Source organism: Hyperolius riggenbachi, chromosome 11, assembly GCF_040937935.1.
Source record: "Hyperolius riggenbachi isolate aHypRig1 chromosome 11, aHypRig1.pri, whole genome shotgun sequence".
Classification (NCBI taxonomy): domain Eukaryota; kingdom Metazoa; phylum Chordata; class Amphibia; order Anura; family Hyperoliidae; genus Hyperolius; species Hyperolius riggenbachi.
This window is the reverse complement of record NC_090656.1, coordinates 83,631,570-83,657,297: the sequence shown is the minus strand read 5'-3', so window position 1 is coordinate 83,657,297 and position 25,728 is coordinate 83,631,570. Positions and strand designations below refer to the sequence as shown.

The 25,728-nt window shown below is 42.9% G+C and overlaps 1 protein-coding gene across 1 annotated transcript in view; it reads right to left on the bottom strand.

Moving 5' to 3' along the window:
- CTSF (cathepsin F) overlaps nucleotides 1-25,728 on the bottom strand; it is an 82,913-nt gene that overhangs the window by 20,597 nt on the left and 36,588 nt on the right. Inside the window, exons 9-10 of the mRNA XM_068260526.1 lie at nucleotides 24,749-24,829; nucleotides 9,132-9,251 (exon numbers count right to left, since the gene is read on the bottom strand). Coding sequence (XP_068116627.1) covers nucleotides 9,132-9,251; nucleotides 24,749-24,829 — 201 coding nt within the window. The remainder of the gene's footprint in view (nucleotides 1-9,131; nucleotides 9,252-24,748; nucleotides 24,830-25,728) is intronic.

Genomic DNA, 25,728 nt, shown 5'->3' with positions numbered 1-25,728 from the left:
AATGATTTATTTACCATTCTGCACACCCAAAATTGATTATACTGGCAGATTTTTATATGTAATCTTTGGTTTTTGGATGGTGCTTGCCCATTTGTTTAGCTAAAAGGAGGAGTTAACATCCCCATATATGAAGATTCAGGTTCTGATTGGAACAATTCAGAACAAGGTTCCAAATTTGAATACTCAAACACATCAAAAGTATCCGCATACATTTGGCTTCAAATTGAAATATATATATATATATATATATATATATATATATATATATATATATATATATATATATATATATATATATATATATATATATATATATATATATATATATATATATATATATATATATAGGGCCATTCACAATTCAATCTTTCTCTTCGGGCTAATTTTTCAGTGCACGTGTTACCATAGCAATGCACGCAGATCGCACTGGCAGAAGTCCCGCTAATAGCACAACTTACAGTACACCGCTTGTGGTAATACTGCAGTGCACTGCCTCTGCATGGCAATATTATTGCTGCTTAGTGCATCAGGTCCTTAATACGGTAAGAGAAAGCAGTTGGAAGAACGTGAGGAAAAGAGCTGTTCATGATTGGACAACTTAGTGGTGATGCCACAAGGCGTATATATCTCCTGCTTGCAAGCCAAGTTCAGGGACCCAGACAATATGCACATTACCTCATTACACACCAATCCACACATCCATCAGTATCCAGCCTATCCTCGTCTCCATGCTGCCAGATGGATTTCCTGGCTGCTAATTACCATCTCCAGGGTTCCCCAAGAACTTGTACAAAACGACTTAGCCTGTATTCACTGACATTGGACATCTTGAATTTAGTGAGATCGGCCTGTTATTAATCCTCTGAGTGCACTCTGCATTCTAACGCTTGTATGGAATAGGCTTGAAAGCCCTACATCTGAAGCCATAATTGAGATTCTGAGGCATACACAGGTGTTTTGGAACAACTTAAGTTTGATCAAGTATATGCTAATGCTATGGCACTGCTAACTATTTACAATGATTTAATGTGAATGTGTGACATTGTTTACTCTGGTTGTGAATTTAATGAGGATACATGATCAGCATCTTGGGCCATCTTAAGAATTTTTAGTGCGGTTTTATGACTTTACTACAGTAAATTACCATTTATTTGTTAGAGCAAAGGGTATTATTTATGCATATTTTGTGAAGCTTGCCCACATTCACGTATCTTATCGTATTGTCTGTTTCCACAATGTTATGCTGTATTTGCTTTATATTTCTGTACAGTATATACTTTCTAGATTTATAGTTTATTTTCAATAATGCGGTTATTGCTCTATAATATCTTTCAATATTGTGATATATCTAAACTGAGCACTGGATCACTCAGTGCCAGGTTCCTCTCTCTTTCATATTGGTTATATATTCCTTCACTGGTGCTGGCTTTATCGTGTTTAGCACACAGGAACAACATAAAATCCAAGGGAACATTGAGGAATACAAATTAAATATAAACCTATTGAGGCAAGTAGTTTTTAAGGTAAAGTGTTATAAAAAATACTGTATGTGAAATCAATTCTAAATGACTCAGATGTAATGCATTGCTGACTCTGTTTCCCTGGAGACAAATACAGACTGCTTATTCTTTATATATCCTTCTCCACTGCAGCTTGTATACTATGTATACTTGTACATACCTCTGCCTGAAAACCTCCACGTCTGCCTATTCCTGTGTAACAAATTGCTCTGGCATATCTGATCAGTAGTGAGGTCAGATCAATTCTCACCACAGGTCATTTCCTGTTGCTGTCTGTACCCAGGAAGCTGAAAGTGTTTTCACAGGAACAGGAAGGACCAGAGAGAGCAAAGGTCAAACCGGATCCACAAGTCTTATGACTAAAGCTTACACACAGGGACACAGAAATATCAGCGCTAGTGTACGGTGTGTACAGTATATACACTGCTGTGTTGAAGTGTTTGTAAACAATAGTCAGCCAGGAGTTCCTCAAATATCTTCAGGTGGGCAAAGTCAGTAATATATTATAATCCCATTATTGATCATGGAGAAATGAGGGTTTGAATGAATGTATTTATAAGTAGACTTATCTTTTAAGAGGATTAGAAAAATCAACTTTGCCTTCATCACTCATCTAATGACAGAGCATGACTAATGAAGACTCACATAAGAAATTCTTAAGTTGCCCTTTAAAGAGACTCTGACGTTTCAAAACAAACACATTTTTACTTAAAGAGAATCTGTATTGTTTAAATCGCTCAAAAGTAAACATACCAGTGTGTTAGGGGACATCTCCTATTACCCTCTGTCACAATTTCGCCACTCCTCGCCGCATTAAAAGTGGTTAAAAACAGTTTTAAAAAGTTTGTTTGTAAACAAACAAAATGGCCACCAAAACAGGAAGTAGGTTGATGTACAGTATGTCCACACATAGAAAAATACATCCATACACAAGCAGGCTGTATACAGCATTCCTTTTGAATCTCAAGAGATCATTTGTGTGTTTCTTTCCCCCATGCACTGAAGTTTCAGGCTGCTCTTTTCTTCCTGCAAACAGCTTTGCCCTTGTTTGTAATTCCTCAGTATGTGAAAGCCCAGCCAGCTCAGAGGACGATTTATCCAGCTTGTAAAAGATAAGAGAGAAGAGAAAAGCTGCTGTAATCTAAATAACACACAGGCAGTGTGCAGAGAGGGGCCTGGAAGGGTGAGTTCATAGCAGAACCACAACACTGAAGAACTTGGCAGCCTTCCAGACACAGGCCGACAAGTCTGACAGGGGAAAGATACATTGATTTATTACAGAGGCAGTGATAGTATAAAGTGCTGCAGTTAGCCAGAACACATTAGAATAGCTTTTGGAACTTGTAGGATGATAAAAAACAGGATGCAATTTTTGTTACGGAGTCTCTTTAACTAACTTGATAAGCACTAATGCCCTACCTAAGACGCTGCATCCCCACGGCTGAAATCACTATTAAACCCCCCGAAATCCCTGGAGGGAGATTTGGGCAGCGCTTCCTGTAGAGGCAGAGCTTTGAGCAGTAGCTAAGCCTCTACTCCCATCAATCCCCGCCTCCCCCAGCAGCAAAATCCACAACTAAGTTTTTTGCACTGGGATTTTGGGGGGTTTAATAGCGATTTTAGCCGCGGGGATGCAGCGTTTTAGGTAGGGCATTGGTGCTTATCAAGTTAGTAAAGTAAAAACTTGTTTTTTTTGAGACTTCAGAGTCTCTTTAAAGTAAAGTAGGCCAGTGACAAATCGAGACGGAACAAATAAAGCTTTCTCAAAACAGCAAGAAAATCCCTGAGCACCTTATGACGCGCATCTATCAAAATTCATCCTTGAAAACCATAGTTGTCTTAAAGAGACTCCGTAACAAAAATTGCATCCTGTTTTTTATCATCCTACAAGTTCAAAAAGCTATTCTAATGTGTTCTGGCTTACTGCAGCACGTTCTACTATCACCATCTCTGTAATAAATCAACTTATCTCTCTCTTGTCAGACTTGTCAGGCCTGTGTCTGGAAGGCTGCCAAGTTCTTCCGTGTTGTGGTTCTGCTATGAACTCCCCCATCCAGGCCCCTCTCTGCACACTGCCTGTGTGATATTTAGATTAGTGCAGCTTCCCTCTGTTCTATTATCTTTTACAAGCTGGATAAATCCTCCTCTGAGCTGGCTGGGCTTTCACATACTGAGGAATTACATACAGGCACAGCTGTCTGCACTCTGCAGGAAGAAATAGCCTGACACTTCAGTGGAAGATAGCTGCAGGGGGAAAGAAACACACAAATGATCTCTTGAGATTCAAAAGGATGGCTGTATACAGCCTGCTTGTGTATGGATGTATTTTCTATGTGTGGACATACTGTACATCAATCTACTTCCTGTTTTGGTGGCCATTTTGTTTGTTTATAAACAAACTTTTTAAAACGGTTTTTAACCACATTTAATGCGGCGAGGAGCGGCGAAATTGTGACAGAGGGTAATAGGAGATGTCCCCTAACGCACTGGTATGTTTACTTTTGTGCAATTTTAACAATACAGATTCTCTTTAAGTACAGAAAATATACCACAAACTGGAAATATTACCGATTATTGGCTATGTGCAGGCTATGTAACTCATATATGATGAAGTGATGTGATATACCGTATATAGGCCATCTACAGCTCTTTACCTCATTCATTTATTCTGACCTTCTCAGAGAAGCAATAGAACCTCTGTCAGGTTTCTGTTATCTGTAACCCATCATTTCCTGCCTAGCTGACTCACACACGTCTAACAAAGTGCACGAACAACACCACAACATAATCGATACAATGACAAACCGTTCCCATGACGTGTATTTTCACCAACCAACTGAACGATTAACTCAATTACATACTACACGCAAGAGAAACAATGGACTGCACAAGTGCGTTGTTCAAACAACGTCGTACACACGTGGCCAACTGCCCTATATCAGCTCAACAGTCATGCAAGTTGATCCACCAGATGGATCGGGCAAACAGCCTGTAATCAATCGCTTTTCTAGTCCAGTACACTTGCCTGATTGTTGTCCAACAGACCAAAATCCGACAACAATCAGGCGGTTTGGTTGAGAGCGTGTATGGGCCTTAACAACTAACATGCAGCTCCTAATGGTGTACAGGAAACAAGTGATAATGAGTAAAAACTGCCATATACTTAACCTCAATGTCCACACATTTTTTTTTTTTTAACCGGTCTTTATCATCACTGAAGGAACTTTGGATACACTGATCTGCTACAACATTAAAACTATTCACTGCAGTAGCAAATCATGTAATTTCATAACAATGGCACCAGGTTCGGCATGTAGCGGAAAGAATTGACAGATTACTGGGTGGGGCTGGGGAAGACCCGGCTGTCATGGTACACATTGGCACCAATGACAAAGTTAGTGGGAGATGGAAGGTCCTCAAAAATGATTTTCAGGTACTTGGAGATAAACTGAAAGCAAGGACCTCCAAGGTGGTGTTTTCTGAAATACTGCCAGTGCCACGTGCTACATCTGAGAGACAGAGGGAGCTTAGGGAGTTAAATAAGTGGCTGAGAAATTGGCGTAGGAAGGAAGGGTTTGGGTTCCTGGAGAACTGGGCAGACTTTGCAGTCGGCTACAGGTTCTACAGCAGGGATGGGCTGCACCTTACTGGGGAGGGTACAGCTGCATTGGGGGAGAAGATGGCTAAACGGTTGTAGGAGATTTTAAACTAGGATCTGGGGGGAGGCGGGAGGATAAAGTCTCAATACGTAGACAAGATGAGGTAAAAAGACAGTGGGAGCCTAACATTATGGGGGGTGGAGAGGGGGGTGGGGAATGTAAAGCTTAAGGAGGTTGGTAAAAATTCAAGTAGCCCATTTCATGTAAACAAAATTGGTAAATGTGGTGGTAAAAATATAAAGTGCATGGTAACCAATGCTCGGAGCCTTGCAAATAAAATAGACGAACTAGAGTTCATTCTGAATGACAAAGGCTATGACATTGTGGGAATAACCGAGACATGGATGGATGAAAGCCATGACTGGATAGCTAATTTAAAAGGATACAATGTGTTTAGGCGGGATAGAACAGGGAAAAATGGTGGAGGGGTTTGTCTCTTTGTTAAGAATTCTCTTACAGCTGTCCTCAACGATGAGATGGAGGAAGATTGCGAAGATGTGGAGTCCGTTTGGGTAAATATTCATGGTGGAAATAAAAGTTGCTAATTGCTTATTGGGGTATGCTACAGGCCACCTCTTATTAATGAAGCTGCAGAACTGCGATTACTACAGCAGATTGAAAAAGCTGCAAGTAAAAATGAGGTCATAATTATGGGCGACTTCAACTTTCCAGACATTGACTGGAGTATTGAGGCTACCCATTCTGGTAAAAGCAGCAGATTTCTGGCAGCACTACAGGACAATTACTTGACTCAAATGGTAACTGAACCAACTAGGGGAATGCGTTACTGGATCTGATCATTTCTAATAGACCAGATAATGTATCAAATGTGCAGGTTCAAGAACATTTGGGAAATATTGATCACAACATGATAACGTTTAATCTGGTGACTGATAGGCCACGGGGCAGCGGGACCACTAAAACTATTAATTTTAGAAAAGCAAAGTTCAATCAAATTAGGCAGGTACTAAGTCTGGTGAACTGGGATAATGTACTACAAGGGGAAGACGCTGAAGGGAAATGGCAAGCTTTTAAAGTTATTATTATTATTATTATTTAGTATTTATATAGCGCCGACATATTACGCAGCGCTGTACAGTATATATATATATATATATATATATATATATATATATATATATATATATATATATATATATTGTCTTGTCGCTAACTGTCCCTCAAAGGAGCTCACAATCTAATCCCTACCATTGCCATATGTCTATAATATGTAGTGTAAGTACTGTAGTCTAGGGCCAATTTTAGGGGGAGCCAATTGACTTATCCGTATGTTTTTGGAATGTGGGAGGAAACCGAAGTGCCCGGAGGAAACCCACGCAGACACAGAGAGAACATACAAACTCTTTGCAGATAGTGCCCTGGCTGGGATTCGAACCAGGGACCCAGCGCTGCAAGGCGAGAGAGCTAACCACTACGCCACCGTGCTGCCCTAAGTTATACTCAATCAATATTGTAGTATGTATATCCCATATGGAAACAAAATATCTAGGAATAAAAAAGGCCTCTATGGATGAATAGAAAGGTTAAAGATAAAATGAAGAGGAAAAATAATGCCTATAAGGTCTTAAAACAGGAGGGGACCGAGGCTGCACTAAGCAATTATAAGGAGTGCAATAAAAATTGTAAAAAAGAAATTAGGCAGGCAAAGATTGAAGCTGAAAAACAAATCGCTAAGGATATCAAATCTAACCCAAAAAAGTTTTACAAGTACATTAACTCTAAAAAAAGAAAGGTTGACTGTATAGGACTCCTAAAGGATGAGGGTGGGAACTCAATGGTGGATGACCAAGGTAAGGCAGAGTTATTAATTGCTTTCTTTGCTTCTGTCTTCACAAAAGAAACAGCACTGTTGCAAACTACAGAGGCGGAAGAGTCTCAATCTTCTAACTGTAATATTAAATACTTAACGCAGGAAGAAGTGAAGGCAAGACTAAATAAATTAAAAATAGACAAGGCACCTGGCCCAGATGGCATGCATCCTCGGGTCCTAAGGGAAATAAGGTCAGTTATAGATAAACCGCTTTATCTTATCTTTTGTGACTCTCTTGCAACTGGCAGAGTCCCAGTGGATTGGCGTACAGCCCACGTTTTCCCATTATTTAAGAAGGGCAAAAAATCAGATCCAGGAAATTATAAACCTGTAAGCTTAACATCAGTTGTATGCAAACTATTTGAGGGGTTACTAAGAGATACTATACATGACTTCATAGTAGAAAATAATCTTATTTCTCAGCATCAACATGGGTTTACTAAAGACAGGTCCTGTTTGACTAACATGCTCAACTTTTATAAGGTAGTGAATGCTAATATGGATATTGGGAATGCTGTAGATGTGATATACTTGGACTTTGCAAAGGCCTTCGACACTGTTCCCCACAAAAGTCTGGTGCAAAAGTTGAGGATGCAAGGACTGGAGAAGAGTCTGTGTTCATGGATAGGGAACTGGCTAATGGACAGAAAACAAAGAGTTGTGGTCAATGGATCGTACTCAAAATGGGAGACTGTTAGCAGTGGGGTCCCACAGGGGTCTGTTCTGGGTCCAGTGCTCTTCAATTTATTTATTAATGACCTAGTAGATGCAGTAGTGAGCAATGTTACTATTTTTGCAGATGATACAAAATTGTGCAGAATCATCAACTCTCAGGAAGATAGTGTCATATTGCAACAGGATCTGGATAGGATGGCTATATGGGCACATACATGGCAGATGAAATTCAATGTTGACAAATGTAAAGTCATGCATTTTGGACGTACTAATGGTCTAGCACCATACAAAATAAATGGGATACAGTTGGGGACATCAAACTTGGAGAAGGACTTAGGAGTACTCATTGACAACAAGTTAAATAATCGTACTCAATGCCAAGCCGCTGTAGCTAAAGCTAACAACATTTTGGGATGCATTAAAAGGGAAATAAAAACTCGAGATGCTAGCATAATATTGCCCCTGTTTAACTCTCTAGTAAGGCCACATCTGGAATATGGAATTCAGTTCTGGGCACCACATTACAAAAAAGATATTGCAGTTTTAGAGCAGGTGCAGAGACGAGCAACAAAATTGATACGTGGGATGGAAGGTCTCACTTATCAAGAAAGGTTAGATAAACTGGGTTTATTTAGTCTAGAGAAAAGACGCCTTAGAGGGGATCTAATTAACATGTATAAATACATCAGAGGGCAATATAATAGCTTGGCGGATGAGCTTTTTGTCCCTAGGCCTTCTCTAAGGACTAGAGGACATGATCTGCGCATGGAGGAAAAACGTTTTTTATACTGGTTGAACTTGATGGACGTATGTCTTTTTTCAACCAAAATAACTATGTAACTATGAAAGGTATGGAAGCAGGGTAAGAGTAAGGATCTGAGCAGTGTTATGCTACAGTGGGTCTGAAATTGTCTATTTGAGGTGATTTGACCTATGAGAGGGCAATAATGTACAAGAGTGAAGACAGATAGTGAGGATCGTGAAGGTGGCAGGGGGCCGCCTGATGACCCCAGATGTGCTACTGAGCCATTTAACTGAGGGTCAATGTTAATGGTGAGTTCCCACTTCTGAGGGTGAGGTGGTGGTCTATGTCTGAGGTGGAGTGCTGTGGAGTCTAGGCCTGCATGATCAGATCTATTGGAGGGTTTATCCACCTAGGGTTGTTATCTCATATGGACATATTTGTGCCCTTTAAGAAGACTGTTTAACAGTTTTACGTGTTTACCAGGCAAGAATATTGTTTTTTAATTCCATGAAAATCCCTTTGTGGCTTTAGCGTGCAGCTTGTCATTGCTTCCCTGGCAGCTCTCTTTCCACGCCATTTCTGTAGCGCTGAAGATTATCCTTTCTCTCTGTACAGCAACATTGTACTTAATCACATCAAGCGTTGCTTGGGTGTAGCATGGAGGATAGAATAGCCAGAAGCCACAGCGATTTCCCACTTACGTGTCTCGTCTTGTGGAATCTCCACAGAACTGTTGATATAAGCTGACACTTTGTTGGTGGAGAAGCTGCAGCGTTGTTTGTGCCCCTGATAGCTGTAATCCTTTTCAGTCTCCAATCCGCCTACAGAACAATAATGACAAGAGAGATATTACAGATAAAAGACAAATCCTTCATACAGAACCACATGCCGTGCTGTATTGTGTTTTGTTTTTCATTTTATATTTCATTCATAAGGCTTACTGCGAAAATGTCCTTTTTTATATATTTTTGGTAAAATACAAGATGCCAGAAATGAAAATGAGATGTTTGTCTAGAGCGCCATCTGCTGGTCTAGCTGGCAACCTTTGCAAGTACAAGAAAGGCCTAACTGCATGGAGGACAACAACATTAGCTACTTATCAGTCTCAAAGGGAGAGAAAAATTAAGCTTTCTTTCTGTATTTTGGTGTGACTTTTTTTTGTGTGTGTGCCTGCACGTTCCATTTAGTTACAATGAACGGTAGTGAACCGCAAACTACACGTTAGCGAGAAACATATTGCGCTAGTGGAAACGCAGTGACGTGATTTACATTTTAAAGTGGACATGAACTGTGAATTTCCTCTCTGCTCTATAAGATACACAACAGCATAATAACCTAAAGACATTTTAGTTACAGCTGATAGAAATCTTAATATACATCTCCACTGTTTCTACTTCCTGCTTTCATGGAAGCAGACATATTAACATCCTGTGAGCTTATCTTCCTTATTTGCCATGGCAGTCAGGTGACACAGGGGAGAGATCAAATTACTTGTGATTAGTCACAGATGAGAAGGAATTAGACAGGCTAAACTCTCTAAATACATCCAGGAGGCATTTCTCTTAGTTTTCCTTCTGTCCTGTGCAAGAGTTCAGGTCCACTTTAATACGGATGTCCTTGCAATAATGGCTTAACCTCCTTGCTGGTTATCCCGAACTCAGTTCGGGGTAACCTGCGCAGGAGGATTTCTCAGGCCCCGCTGGGCCGATTTGCATAATTTTTTTTTCCTACACGCAGCTAGCACTTTGCTAGCTGCGTGTAGTACACGATCGCCGCAGCTCGCCGCCGATTCGCCGCTACCCGCCGCGCCGCCCCTCCCCCCCGCCCCAGACCCCTGCGCAGCCTGGCCAATCAGTGCCAGGCAGCGCTGAGGGGTGGATCGGGGTTCCCTGTGACGTCATCCCGCCCCGTCGCCATGGCGACCGGGGAAGCCCTGCAGGAAATCCCGTTCTCAATGGGATTTCCTGCATACTCTGATCGCCGAAGGCGATCGGAGTGGGTGGGGGGATGCCGCCGCTCAGCGGCTATCATGTAGCGAGCCCTGGGCTCGCTACATGATTTAAAAAAAAAAAAATTTAAAAAAAGTGCGGCACTGCCTCCTTGCTGGATTTTTTGGACCGGCAAGGAGGTTAAAGCACTTTTGAAAGAAATAAAGGAAACTTTAAAAAGTGCTTGGCTAATGTAATAGAATGGGGTGGATCACACAGGAGCAGCATTTCTGAGGATTACTGTAGCAATTCAGCCTCAATGTTAAAGGGAAGGTTCAGGGAAACCTGTAAAAAAATAAAAATCCCTATCCACTTACCTGGGGCTTCCTCCAGCCCGTGGCAGGCAGGAGGTGCCCTCGCCGCCGCTCCAGAGGCTTCCGGTCGTCTTCGGTGGCCGACCCGACCTGGCCAGGCCGGCTGCCAGGTCGGGCTCTTCTGCGCTCCAAGGACGGGCTCTTCTGCGTCCCACGCGGGCGTGCTGACGTCATCGGACGTCCTCCGGCCTGCCACGGGCTGGAGGAAGCCCCAGGTAAGTGGATAGGGATTTTTATTTTTTTACAGGTTTCCCTGAACCTTCCCTTTAAGTATATGAAAGTGGAAAATCGCTCTGAAAAGCGCTAGATCAGAGCGATTTTACAAGCGTTTTTGTTACAAAACCAGTTCACTAGCAGCTGTACTGTACATAAAAAAAATGCTACCCAAAAACACTCCAAAAATCGTTAGGTATAAATAGAAAAGGCACATGCCTAAAATCATCTTGAAAAATAACTTCTAAAAGCCCTGAGCGTTTGCGATTACACTAGCGCTTTTAGGTGTGCACCGGACCTAAAACTTGTGGGTTCAGAGCTGTCATATTAATGGTGCCAAGTGTAAGTGACAGCTACATAGGAAAAATTCATTTACAGTGCATTTTACCTTGGAAAAAAATAAATAAAACCTATATGTACAGTGATGTGAAAAACTATTTGCCCCCTTCCTGATTTCTTATTCTTTTGCATGTTTGTCACACTTAAATGTTTCTGCTCATCAAAAACCGTTAACTATTAGTCAAAGATAACATAATTGAACACAAAATGCAGTTTTAAATGATGTTTTTTATTATTTAGTGAGAAAAAAAACTACAAATCTACATGGCCCTGTGTGAAAAAGTGATTGACCCCCTTGTTAAAAAAAATAACTTAACTGTGGTTTATCACACCTGATTACTGCCACACCTGTTCAAGAAATAAAGAAATCACTTAAATAGGAGCTATCTGACACAGAGAAGTAGACCAAAAGCACCTCAAAAGCTAGACATCATGCCAAGACCCAAAGAAATTCAGGAACAAATGAGAACAAAAGTACTGTAATTGAGATCTATCAGTCTGGTAAAGGTTATAAAGCCATTTCTAAAGCTTTGGGACTCCAGCGAACCACAGTGAGAGCCATTATCCACAAATGGCAAAAACATGGAACAGTGATGAACCTTCCCAGGAGTGGCCGGCCGAACAAAATTACCCCAAGAGCGCAGAGAAAACTCATCCGAGAGACCACAAAAGACCCCAGGACAACATCTAAAGAACTGCAGGCCTCACTTGCCTCAATTAACATCAGTGTTCACGACTCCACCACAAGAAAGAGACTGGGCAAAAACGGGCTGCATGGAAGATATGGAAGATAAGGCGCAAACCACTTTTAAGCAAAAAGAACATTAAGGCTGGTCTCAATTTTGCTAAAAAACATCTCAATGATTGCCAAGACTTTTGGGAAAATACCTTGTGGACCGACGAGACAAAAGTTGAACTTTTTGGAAGGTGCGTGTCCCGTTACATCTGGCGTAGAAGTAACACAGCATTTCAGCAAAAGAACATCATACCAACAGTAAAATATGGTGGTGGTAGTGTGATGGTCTGGGGTTGTTTTGCTGCTTCAGGACCTGGAAGGCTTGCTGTAATAGATGGAACCATGAATTCTACTGTCTACCAAAAAATCCTGAAGGAGAATGTCCGGCCATCTGTTCGTCAACTCAAGCTGAAGCAATCTTTGGTGCTGCAGCAGGACAATGAACCAAAACACACCAGAAAATCCACCTCTGAATGGCTGAAGAAAAACAAAATGAAGACTTTGGAGTGGCCTAGTCAAAGTCCTGACCTGAATCCTATTGAGAGTTGTGGCATGACCTTAAAAAGGCGGTTCATGCTAGAAACCCCTCAAATAAAGCTGAATTACAACAATTTTGCAAAGATGAGCGGGCCAAAATTCCTCCAGAGAGCTGTAAAAGACTCGTTGCAAGTTATCGCAAACGCTTGATTGCAGTTATTGCTGCTAAGGGTGGCCCAACCAGTTATTAAGTTCAGGGGGCAATTTCTTTTTCACACAGGGCCATGTAGGTTTTGAGTTTTTTTTCTCACGAAATAATAAAAACCATCATTTAAAACTGCATTTTGTGTTCAATTATGCTATCTTTGACTAATAGTTAACAGTTTTTGATGAGCAGAAACATTTAAGTGTGACAAACATGCAAAAGAATAAGAAATCAGGAAGGGGGCAAATAGTTTTTCACAGCTCTGTATGTGTACGCATGAATTTAAAATTTTACAGTTTATTATCATAGTGGTTCTTTAAAGTAAACCAGAGACTTCAGTATGCAACGTTTTTTACTTACCCGGGGCTTCCTTCAGACCCATAAGCATGGATGAGCCCCTCGCTGTCCTCCGTTTAGTGGCAATCATCCCCAGTAACTGGCTCTGTCACGTCAGTCCGGGTCTACTGCACATGCGCGGGAGGTCCGCGCATGCACAGAAGACCCAGACTGGACCCGACTGAGCCAGTTACTGGGATGATTGCAGACGAACAATGGACTGCGGGAGGACTGCGAGGGGCGCATCCATGCTTTTGGGTCTGGAGGAAGCCCCGGGTAAGTAAAAAACTTTGCATACCGAAGTCTCTGGTTTACTTTATTTAACATTAATAATTCCTTTTTTAAATTGTATCACCCAAAACTAGGAAGGTTGTGTTATGTAAAAGGTGTAAGGGCTAGAGATCTTAGGGATCTGAAAACTATGATATTTCTCATACTGCTGCGCCTGCAGTGAATACACAGATCTTAAAGGAGACTACAGTGAAAACAAGGCATCTTTAATCATTTAGCAATGTCTACATGAAGAATAAAAAGATCTTTTGTTTGCTGTACTTATCCGTTGATTATACTGCTAAATGAACCCTTTGATGATTTTTGGAGGTGTGCCCGCCACCTATCAGCTTTGGCAATCTCGAGAGTTTATACCACGTGGAGTGCAGAGCCTACCCTGGGAATTTGTATTGTGAACATCACAACATATGCAGCAGCATGCCTATGCAGCAAGACTGAAAATAACTACAGGAACTCTACAGCATTTATTCTGAGCAGTGATCCGTAATGCAAGGTTCCTGACCCTGGAGGACACCTCTGATGGTTCAGGGGCATTTGTACCGTACTTGTCACATCAATTCATAACTCATATATATATGTATAAACAAAAACTGAGTAGGTTTAAGAAGATTTAAAGCAGAACTGAAAATAATCTAAAAATAAAGAGTTTCACTTACCTGGGGCTTCTCTGCATGACCCTTGCAGCCCCCCTGTCCCACGGTGCTACTCAACGATCCTCCGTTCCCTGCCGCCAGCTAGCTTCGTTATTCGACTGGTAAGTCGAGGGGCTGCCAAGCTTATCCTTTTTACGTGTTCCCGTCTGCAATAACGCTATTGCGGACTGGAACGAGAAGAAGGATACGCTTGGCCAGAGCCACACAGGCACAGTGGCACGACGGCAAAACCGAAAGTAGCTGGAGGCAGGAGAATGGTGGATCATGGAGGACCGGTGCGGCACAGGACGGCTGCAATCGGCTTGCAGGAGCCCCAGGTAAGTGAAACTCTTTAGATTATCTTCAGTTCCGCTTTAAAGTTGAATATTTGGAAAGCATTTATACTTATTAGGGCCTGCTGAAGCTCAGTGCTGGCATGTGTGGTGTAACAGCTCTTCTGGCTGAAATGATGAGGTGTATGTATATGTACCCCGCTGGCGAGTTGGGCGCAGGGCGAGCTGAATGATTGCTGAATTCTGCTAATCTTAAGTATTTCTAGCATTGCCCTCCCCACAGCACCAATGTGAACTTTATTCCCATCCTTTAAATTGATATATTTATTTTCAAATGTTAATATGAAGGATAATGAACCAGGACAGAAGAGTGATTTCAATTATAAACAACATATTTTTCTTATGAAACCTAGTGGTGTGCTGGGGATGTGGTTAGGAGTGTGGCAGGGGCGTGGCTTAAGTGCACTTCTTTCTAATTTCAAAAAGTTGAGAGATCTGCAGATCACACAAATTCTTACACAAATGCAGACTTAACATGATGTCTTTCTGTAATGTGACATCTTACGTGGCATCTGTCATTTTCATGGTATTGCTTTAGGAACACTTGTCAGTAATGCTTTACCTGATTCTTACAAGTTAAGCTCAACAAGCACATGCATTTTATTAATGCAAAACACCTAAAAAATGTGTTTCAATGTAAAATGTGACTGCAGACCTTACGTGAAATAAATGTATGGCACATTCTGCAATCAGAAAATGTCAGATGGCACAGCCTAGTCATTGCAAGCTTCCTGGTCTGATGGTTCTGTGATGGTTCTGTGATGGTTCTGTGATGTGTGCAGCCTCCTGCAGCAAAGGCCGACACACAGAGCTTAGTGTGAAAATACAGTGAGGGACTCCAAGGGCAGTGAGGATAATGTGGATCAGAGATGAGCTATCTCAGTTTACAGTTCTACACATCGAACAGAAACACAACATGATTTCAGGCAAACCAAATGCTTTCATGAAATCTGCCTGAAATTTCTTGCTTCCTTAAAAGTTATGTTAATTCCAAAACTCGTCCAATGCAATTAGCGCTATTGCGGACCGCACGCGTAGATATGCGGCAACGCGTATTTTTGTACGCGTTGCGGTCCGCAATAGCGCTAATTGCATTGGTGAATGCGTCCAATAATACGCATGGCGGCCAGCGACTGGTGAGTCGTCAAAAACGAAACTAAGTGACAGCGGGGGACCAGAGGATTCCAGAGCACCGCCGAGGGCACAGGACTGCTGCAGGGGGCTGGTAATAGCCCCAGGTAAGTGAAACTCTTTACCCCCCGTTCAGTTAAGGTTCCCTTTAAATGTGGGTCAGGCGACATGCTGGGAGCCGTACACAGAGGAAGCTGGAAAGCCGCTAGGAGCTACAAAAAGGGTAGAAACCGGCGCCTGAAGGCTCAGTAAGTATTTTCTGCTGGGATGGGGGGGGGGGGAGGGGAGGCTGTTGTGCTTTTTTTGGCCAATCACAAGTATACAGGGGACTTTGCTGTACACAGTTTTATTCTTCAGTAGAAAATATTTTTTTTCAGGTGAATGAAAATAATGCAGTCCTAATTTGAGATCCAGACTAACCTAAAACAAAATTGCACTCGGCTGTATGATGTTCTGTGTCCTTAAGTTCAGAATGGAATGTCTTCACACTCAAGGACTTGTGCAATGTTTTGTCAAATAGTGTATAATCAGATATGCAGAAAGGGAACAGTGTGAGCGCAGGGTTAGACTGCACCTCTGCTCCAGGCACTTTAATTAAGGAAGATGAGTAATCTCAGCAGGATGGATGCATCAACGGGATTGTTGGCTCATTCTGGTGTGACTCTTAGTCAATCTGGATTTTTTTTTTTTTTTGTAGGAGACGTCTACCTAATTTTTTCTTTACAGTTACAAAATATTACAGATCATACCAGTTACTAAACAATCAGACAAGGTATAGTCATCATTACATGTACCGTGACACCTCTGCAAATCCCCTATAGCAGGGGTGTCCAAACGTTTTGGACCAAGGGCTTATTTATCACCGGTCTTGAGATAGCTAGGGGGCCAAACTAGAAAAATTAAATACATTTTTTCTGATTGCCCCTAGGTACAGTATTGTGGCGTAGTAATGCGCTCAACATCAGTGATAAATCAGACAGATAGACAGACAATATTAGTACAACATTAAGCAGCGTAGGACCACTTTCATATGATTCATGTAGTCCAACATATAAAGTCCACTACGTTGACACTTATCCAGACAGTATCCTATTAAATAGTGTAAAATCCGCTCACCAAATCCAATTGCTGATCGGTTACGATCAGCAGAAACAGCTCAATATCAAAGCGGTTCCTCACGACACTTGGCACTTCTTCCTAATAATAGCTCAAAACAAACAGAGGGATACACATAGCGTAATCCTGTTTCTTCCTGATGACACTCCTTCCCTTCACCAGTGCAACAGTCACCGTGCTCCCACTGTGTAATAACTCTCCTTAGTGTGCAATAATTAAAGATTACACGCCCACCAGATGCCTTTGCTGACCCTGCAACAGACCAGGGTCAGCAAAGGGGAGGAGTGTCATCAGGAAGAAACAGGATTACGCTATATTTATTCCTCTGTTTGTTTTGAGCTATTATAGGAAGAAGTTTCAAGTGTTGTGAGGAATCCCTTTGATATTGAGCTGTTTTCTGCTGATCGTAACCGATCAGCAATTGGATTTGGTGAGCGGATTTTACACTATTTAATAGGAACCTGTCTGGATAAGTGTCAACGTAGTGGACTTAATATGTTGGACTATTCGAATCATATGAAAGTGGTCCTACGCTGCTTAATGTTGTACTAATATTGCCTGTATATCTGTCTGATTTATCACTGCTAGGCATTGAGCGCTTTACTATACCACAATACTTACAGATATAGGGTGGTAATACCCCCCCCCCCCCCCCCCACAGTATAGCGAACCATCTACACAAGTGATGGCTAACCTTGGCACTCCAGCTGTGGCAAAACTACAAATCTCATCATGCCTCTGCCTCCCTGAGTTATGCTTAGAGCTGTCAGAGTATTGCAATGCCTGAGTTTTGCATAAACTCAGAAATATTTGCATATTATTGATCATATCTAGTAATCACTATAGGACTACAAAAAATGGCCAACATTTTGTAGTGTATACTGAGTGTACACTCCGGTGGCCATTTCTTTATAGTTCTATACTAATTCCTATGGGACTGCAAGAGAGCAGAAGGAGAGGGAGAGATGTGATACAGGTTGGCCCTAAATATTAATGCCTGAGGTGCCACAGCAGTGGCCTGTGGGCCGAATTCAATTAAAATCTATCAAGAGCCTTAGGGGTCACTGGATAGGCTCGGTGGGCTGCGTTTGATCCTTGGGCCAGACTTTGGACATCCCTGCCCTATGGGGTCCCTGGAGATTCCGACAATGAGTTCAAAGGCATACTAAAGTAAGAAGTAACCTTACCATAAATAAATACCTATAATATCTACAAAGGCAGCTGGATTCTGTGTGTGTTTCTTTACTAACCAAATCATGGATGTGAAGTTCCAGTTACAGTATAATCTTGTTAAAGTAAACTCCAAGGGACCAGGAAAAGTGGTTTACTATATCAGAAATTGTCCTGGAAATGGCCCAGCATGCCCTGGTGCATTCTCTGCTGCAAATGACCAAATTTGTCCTCCCATTGCAGGTACAATACAAGCACTTACACATTTGGTGGACTACAAGGTTAAGTATACCTTAGGGCTGCATAGCCAGGCTATACATATTGCTGGTACAGTATCCAGGGATCCTTAAAATTCCAGACTTCACTGAATAGAGGCAGCCACACGCTTACGGTGGCTGGGTCTCTGAGGAAGCAAGCATTGTAAGCTTGCGAAACGGCTGTTAGGCCTGCTGCCTGATTTCTTCTGTATCTGTCACTGGATGGGATGAAATAAATTGCCATAGTAACTCAGCTGGTGCCCGGCCTGTTGTCTTTCCTACTGCATGCTTACGGTGAGTGGCTCCGATACCTCTGTGAGCGGGACTTGCACCACATGTCCTGCAAAACTTTCTGCTCACACTTGAGCCAATCATGAAGCCTGTCTTCAAAATGCAGCCAATCATGATAAATGTTAACAGGCATCAACTCATTTTCAGCCAGCCTGAAGAGAACAGCCAACCATGGGTTTCACACTGGCATACTGTATGATGCATGCACTGCCCACTTTTTATTACATCCAAAATCAGCATCACGTAGGGGCCAAAAACCATGTTTACTATAACAGAAGCTTTATTATATCAGAGTTTACTATACCAGGCGTTGCTACTATAGATGTACAATGGAGATTGGCCGGGACCTGGAGAGGTAGTTTATTATACCCAAATGTTTACTACATCAGAGTTTATTTAACGAGATTATACTGTATAATAAAAACAACAACAACTGAGTTCATGTATGAAAGTACAAGTGCCATTCAGTGCCTGAGCCGTCTCCCATATGGCTGTATTACAGGCACAAGGCTGGACTTCCGTCACAAGACTTTCCCATTCCACAACAGCAGCCCCCAGTGGCAGAAGTGGAGGATGGTTTTCAGGCACAAAGGAAGGTCGAACAGAACAGTTCAGTATTATGCTGGAGCCACAAAGCTTGAGCACTCATGCCAGGTGGGTGTTGCCACTGCAGAGTGTACATAGTTAGAGGGGATATTTATAGGCTATGTTTAATGGAGGAACAGCAATCCATACATGCATGGAGTCAGTGGCGGACATACGGCCGTGCAGGCCGTGCCGCCGCACGAGGGCCCCTGAAGTTCCGTTTTCTTCAGGGGCCCATTAAGTATTTTTTTTTTTTTAATATATATATATTTTTTATTATTTTTTTTCCCCGGAGGGCCCCGACTCCTATCCTCCCTCCCTCCCTCACCTCGGGGGGCCCCCTCCCGGTATGCGCGGCGGGAGAGCGGCAAATCCGGGTCTCCAGGCATGCGCTAGAGGGCTCAGCCGCTTGGTCTCCAATATGTCGACAGAGTTGGAGACATATTGGAGACATATTGGAGACCAAGCGGCTGAGCCTCTAGCGTCTGCCTGGAGAGCCCTGAAGACTTCCTGTATTTGCCGCTCTCCCGCCCCGCATATCGGGAGGGGGGCCCCTCGAGGTGAGGGAGGAAGGAAGGAAGGGAGGGAGGGAGGGTGGAAGGAAGGGAGGGAGGGAGGGTAGGAGTCGGGCCCCCCACCCGGATAGGTACTCAAAGGGCTACCTGCCTACCCACCCGGCTACCTAACCACCTACCCACCTGGCTACCTACCTACCCACCCACCAGGCTTCCTACCTACCTACCCACCTGACTACCTAACCACCCACCAGGCTTCCTACCTACCTACCCACCCACCCGGCTACCTAACCACCTACCCACCCGGCTACCTACCCACCCACCAGGCTTCCTACCTACCCACCCGGCTACCTACCCACCCACCAGGCTTCCTACCTAACCACCCACCCGACTACCTAACCACCCACCCGGCTACCTAACCACCCACCAGGCTACCTACCCACCTACCCACCCGGCTACCTAACCACCTACCCACCCGGCTACCTACCTACCCACCCACCAGGCTTCCTACCTACCTACCCACACGGCTACGTAACCACCCACCAGGCTTCCTACCTACCTACCCACCCGGCTACCTAACCACCTACCCACCCAGCTACCTACCCACCCACCAGGCTTCCTACCTACCCACCCGGCTACCTACCCACCCACCAGGCTTCCTACCTAACCACCCACCCGACTACCTACCCACCCACCCGGCTACCTACCCACCCACCCGGCTACCTACCCACCCACCAGGCTACCTACCCACCCGGCTACCTACCTACCCACCCGGCTACCTAACCACCTACCCACCCGGCTACCTACCCACCCACCAGGCTTCCTACCTACCTACCCACCCAGCTACCTACCCACCCACCAGGCTTCCTACCTACCTACCCACCCGGCTACCTAGCTAACCACCCACCCGGCTACCTACCGGGCTAGTTACCAACCTACCCACCAGGCTACCTACCCACCCACCCACCCGGCTACCCACCCACCAGGCTACCTACCTACCCACCGGGCTAGTTACCAACCCACCCACCAGGCTACCTACCCACCAGGCTACCTAGCTACCAACCCACCCAACCACCCATGGGAGCTGAGCGCCGGATGGAGGCTGGGACAGGAGGTCTGCTGCTGCAGGTGAGTAAATGTTTTTGTTTTTTTTATTTATATTAGCAGGTGTATGTTCTGGGCAGGTCTGCCACATGATTGCATGTATTTTCTGGGCATATCTGCCGACATGATTGCACGTATTTTCTGGGCATATCTGCCGACATGATTGCACGTATTTTCTGGGCATATCTGCCGACATGATTGCACGTATTTCCTGGGCATATCTGCCGACATGATTGCACGTATTTTCTGGGCATATCTGCCGACATGATTGCACATATTTTCTAGGCATATCTGCCGACTTGATTGCACGTATTTTCTGGGCATATCTGCCGACATGATTGCACGTATTTTCTGGGCATATCTGCCGACATGATGTGTATTTTCTTGAGAAAACCTGCACAATTATGTGAATTTTCTGGGGAAAGGGTCACCAAAACTTGGGCCCACTGTCTTTGCGTTGCACTTTTCAAGGGAACCTGAGCTGAGAGTAATCTTGAGGCTGCCATATTTCTCTCCTTTTAAGCAATACCATTTGCCTGGCTGCCGTGCTGGTCCTCTGCCTCTTATTCTTTCAACCATAGACCCTGAACAAGCATGCAGCAGGTCAGGGGTTTCTGACAATATTGTCAGAACTGAGAAGATTAGCTGCATGCTTATTGCTGGTGTAATTCAGTTTATTACTGCAGCCAAATAGATCAGCAGGGCCGCCAGGCAACTAGTATTGTTTAAAAGGAAATAAACCCTCACCCCGGGTTCGCTTTAAGTTACAGTTAGCTCCGCCCTCATTCGGTCATTGCCACGCCCATTTTTTGCCGCGGCTCTATCCACACCGCGACGCGCTTTGCGCGCCGCAGGTTGTAGCCACCCCCATATTTTGAAGGTCGTAGGTCGTAGGGGGCCCACAATTACAATTTTGCACAGGGGCCCACTGCTGGCTGTGTCCGCCACTGCATGGAGTGCATTATGACAGCTGTGGTAGTTCACTACAAAATATCAATACAATGCTTATACATTCGGTTTATATTCAAACTGCATATACTGTAGCTTGGACCAAGCAGAATCTTCAGGATGTGCATAGGATTGATCCAGTTCTAAAGTGCATAATATTTACATGAAAGCTTCAATTATTTGCTTCTCATTGACCATCTCTACTGCATACTACATACTGACAGCAATGGACATTCAGGAACACTACAGCTTCTGTTTATGCACCAGGGGCTCACTACACAGGAAATGAGAAAACTCAAAAACTGTTAAGAGACCAGAAAGTACACTAACTAACTAATCAATAGAATCTCTTCTGTAAAAACCTAGAGCATACAATTGAAGAAGCAGCCATGCGTCTCTGCAGGTTATTACAGCTAAGCTTGGTGTGTTACACAGATGCCTGCAAGACCCAAATGAGCAACAGAAGAGAGCCCATGACTCAGGAAGCAGTGTAGGATAAACAGGCAACTTATGAAAAGAAATGCCCAGTACATGTTCATTACAGACAACTGAAAATTTGGACTAGCACCATACTATCAATAAGGTAGCAAGAAAGGTGTACTGGAACCAGAGTGTTCTAAGAGCAAACCACTTAAATATTTTGGAAAAGCAAAAGCACCCAATAACAGTACCAAACTGGTACACAAATGAATAACAGATCTTTATTGAAGAGGTAACACACATATAAACACAATTAGAAATGACCTTAAAAAAGTGCAGTCTGTGCAAAACTAACTCATAGCATGAAGGATCAAACAGTGGTGCAGTGAGAAAAAGGAGGCCACGAATGGAGAAAAGTACATGCAAGAAGAGAGGAGTACTAGACCACCATGCACCCGAAGCCATACCTCCCAACTTTTTGAGATGAGAAAGAGGGACACTTAAGCACGCCCCGGCCACACCCCTGATCACGCACCCGTCACACCTCTAATCACGCGTATCAAAGATTTCATAAGAAAAATAAGTTGTTCTATGATTCAAACCACATTGGTTCTTTCTATCCTGATTCATTTTTCTTCATATTAAGATTTTAAAATTAGTAAAATATCAATTTAAAGGATGTGAATAAAGTTTAGAGTCAAACACATTTTTTAGTAGAGAAATATATATATATATATATATATATATATATATATATTTACATAGAAAGAGGGACAAATTGCTAAAAGAGGGACAAATGAGGAGGAAAGGACAGAGGGACAAGGCTCCCAAAGAGGGACTGTCCCTCCAAAAGATGGACAGTTGGGAGCTATGCCGAAGCCATCGGGTGCACCACTGTTGTCCGATTGTTCATGCTACTAGTTAGCTTTGCACAGGCTGCACTTTTTCCAGGATTTGCAGATAGCACTTTATTATGTATTGGCTATCATTGCTATAAATACAGTATTACCGTTAGAATCACACTTTATGACCCTTTTTAGGTGATTTAGTAATCATTTGATAATATATGTATATATACATATTTTAGCATTCAGATTGTGGAGGAGAGTTGTTATTCATACATTTAATCCCTTGGTTATAGTAATCACTTGGTATCACCATGACCTAAGTGTTAGGTGATTTTTAATAGTTTTTATATGTGTAGATTCAAGGTGGCTCTTTGTGGTTGAACTTCCAACCGCCAAGATCCTGCAATGAGAGAGACCAGGAGCCCAATAGTGCAGTATCGTTAGGATATATGGCCGAGGATAGTGTAGTGATTTATACTCACAAGGATGTGTTGCACTCCTGCAACCACTGACAGAGCTTAGGGGAACTTGACCATTCCTGCTCGTTAGTCCAGGTCTGCTGTGCAGGTATTGGTTGGTCACTCTCCCTGGGTTATTGTGACATGAGGTGTCCACTACTCAACCCTGAAGGGTAGAACTAATGCTAAAACAAACTATCGGAGGCACCCAAAGATATATTCTAATCTCTAAATTAAAAGAACAATCTAAATGGGTAAATATAACGGTTTAATGATGCACGATAAGACAACGCGTTTCACAGGTCAGCAAGTGCCTAAGTTTGCAGCAGTCACGGATGTGGGTGCCCCTCTCTCTGCTAGCACCCGTGAAATGCATTCTTACTTTGCATCATTAAACTGTTATATTTACCCATGTGGTTTGTTCTTTTATGGAGGTAAGATTTATCTACTCCTATACAGTACAATTTAGAGATTAGAGTTTATCTTTGGGCGCCTCCGATGGTTCGTTTTAGGATTTTTATATGTGTGTTACTTCTTCAATAAAGATTTGTTATTCATTTTTGTAACCAGTTTCGTGCTGTTATTGGGTGATTTTGCTCTTCCAAAAATGTTCACAACATACAGTCTACAAAGTCCTAGAACCATTATCTATGACAAAATTACAGCTCAGAACGGTAACCCGGAGCTAGACTCACGTTGACCGCCGCAAGGTCTATGCAGGGCAATACAGTGCAGCCAGTCTTACTGATTCATACACAACATGGCTAGGATTACAAGAAAGCAAAGGTGTGGTAATGTCTTACTTCACATGTCTGGCCTACACAGATGAACAGAGAATGACGTTGCCATTTATGCAGGGTAAGTGTTTCCAGTCACTCCTGCGTTCCATCCTAGCATTCTCTGTCTATGTTCCTAACATACTGCCTTGAGAGAATGTCTGGAGAAAACAACCCTACATATGAATATTCTGTATAATAAATATAATAATCTGAACATTTGTATAGCGCTTTTCTCCTGTTGGACTCAAAGCGCTCAAGAGCTGCAGCCATTGGGACGCGTTCAAGGGGCCACCCAGCAGTGTTAGGGCCCTTTTCCACCAGCGCTGGCTGAATCGCAAAACCGCAAACCGCTAGCGATTTTACAATCGCTACGGTTTGCTTTTTAACATAGGAATCGCGGTAGGTCATTTCCACTACCGCGATTCGCTTTTGTCGGGAACGCGAACGCGCGGCGGAGCGATAATTGCCGCGATTTTGCTATGTAGTGCATAGCATAGCAAAATCGCGGCCGCAAACGTCGGGGGAATCGCCGGTTTTGCGATTCAGCAATCGCTAGCGTTCAGCGTGAACGCTAGCGATTGCAGGTGGAAAAGGGCCCTTAGGGAGTCTTGCCTTGAACTCCTTAGAGGTAACTCTGTGTGCTGGAACATTACTATCTGCCACAGCCTGACAGAGTCCCTGAATTTCTTACAGTTTAAAGTCATTTAGCTTTGAACTTACCCTGTATCTGAGGTTAAGCTCAAAATAATGCAGCAGCAAGCAAGCAATAAAAGCACCAAAAGCAAAAAGGTACTATAAATACAGTCACCTACCCAGCTTTTCAATGGCTTCATATGCACTTTCTGGAAGTCCTCCTCCGCAGGCCTTATCTACACCATCACAATCCACTAGTTCTGCAGGTGAAAACAGAATGTGCCTCGGTATCACTGACCAGTCTCTATATTCTTATATTATTTTTACATTATGGCAGACTATTTATGAATACTGTACACTTTGATGGCAGGTTTGCTTCAGCTATCACATAATGAACTAACAATATATCGTAACATTCTTGTGTGCAGATCAGAATCACATTGAAATTCATATTCACCACTTTAAACCTCCAATCTTATTTTGTACTGTCACAGACTGCCCATCTCTTGTTACCATCTCCACCCTCCAGCAGAGAAAGAGATACATTTTTGCAGATGATACAAAATTGTGCAGAATCATCAACTCTCAGGAAGATAGTGTCATATTGCAACAGGATCCGGATAGGATGGCTATATGGGCACATACATGGCAGATGAAATTCAATGTTGAAAAATGTAAATTCATGCATTTTGGTCGTACCAATGGTCTAGCACCATACAAAATAAATGGGATACAGTAGGGGACATCAAACTTGGAGAAGGAATTAGGATTTACTCATCGACAACAAGTTAAATAATCGTACTCAATGCCTAGCCGCTGCAGCTAAAACTAACAAAATTTTGGGATGCATTAAAAGGTAAATAAAAACTTGAGATGCTAGCATAATATTGCCCCTGTTTAACTCTCTAGTAAGGCCACATCTGGAATATGGAATTCAGTTCTGGGCACCACATTACAAAAAAGATATTGCCGTTTTAGAGCAGGTGCAGAGACGAGCAACAAAATTGATACGTGGGATGGAAGGTCTCACTTATCGAGAAAGGTTAGATAAACTGGGTTTATTTGATCTAGAGAAAAGACGCCTTAGAGGAGATCTAATTAACATGTATAAATACATCAGAGGGCAATATAATAGCTTGGCAGATGAGCTTTTTGTCTC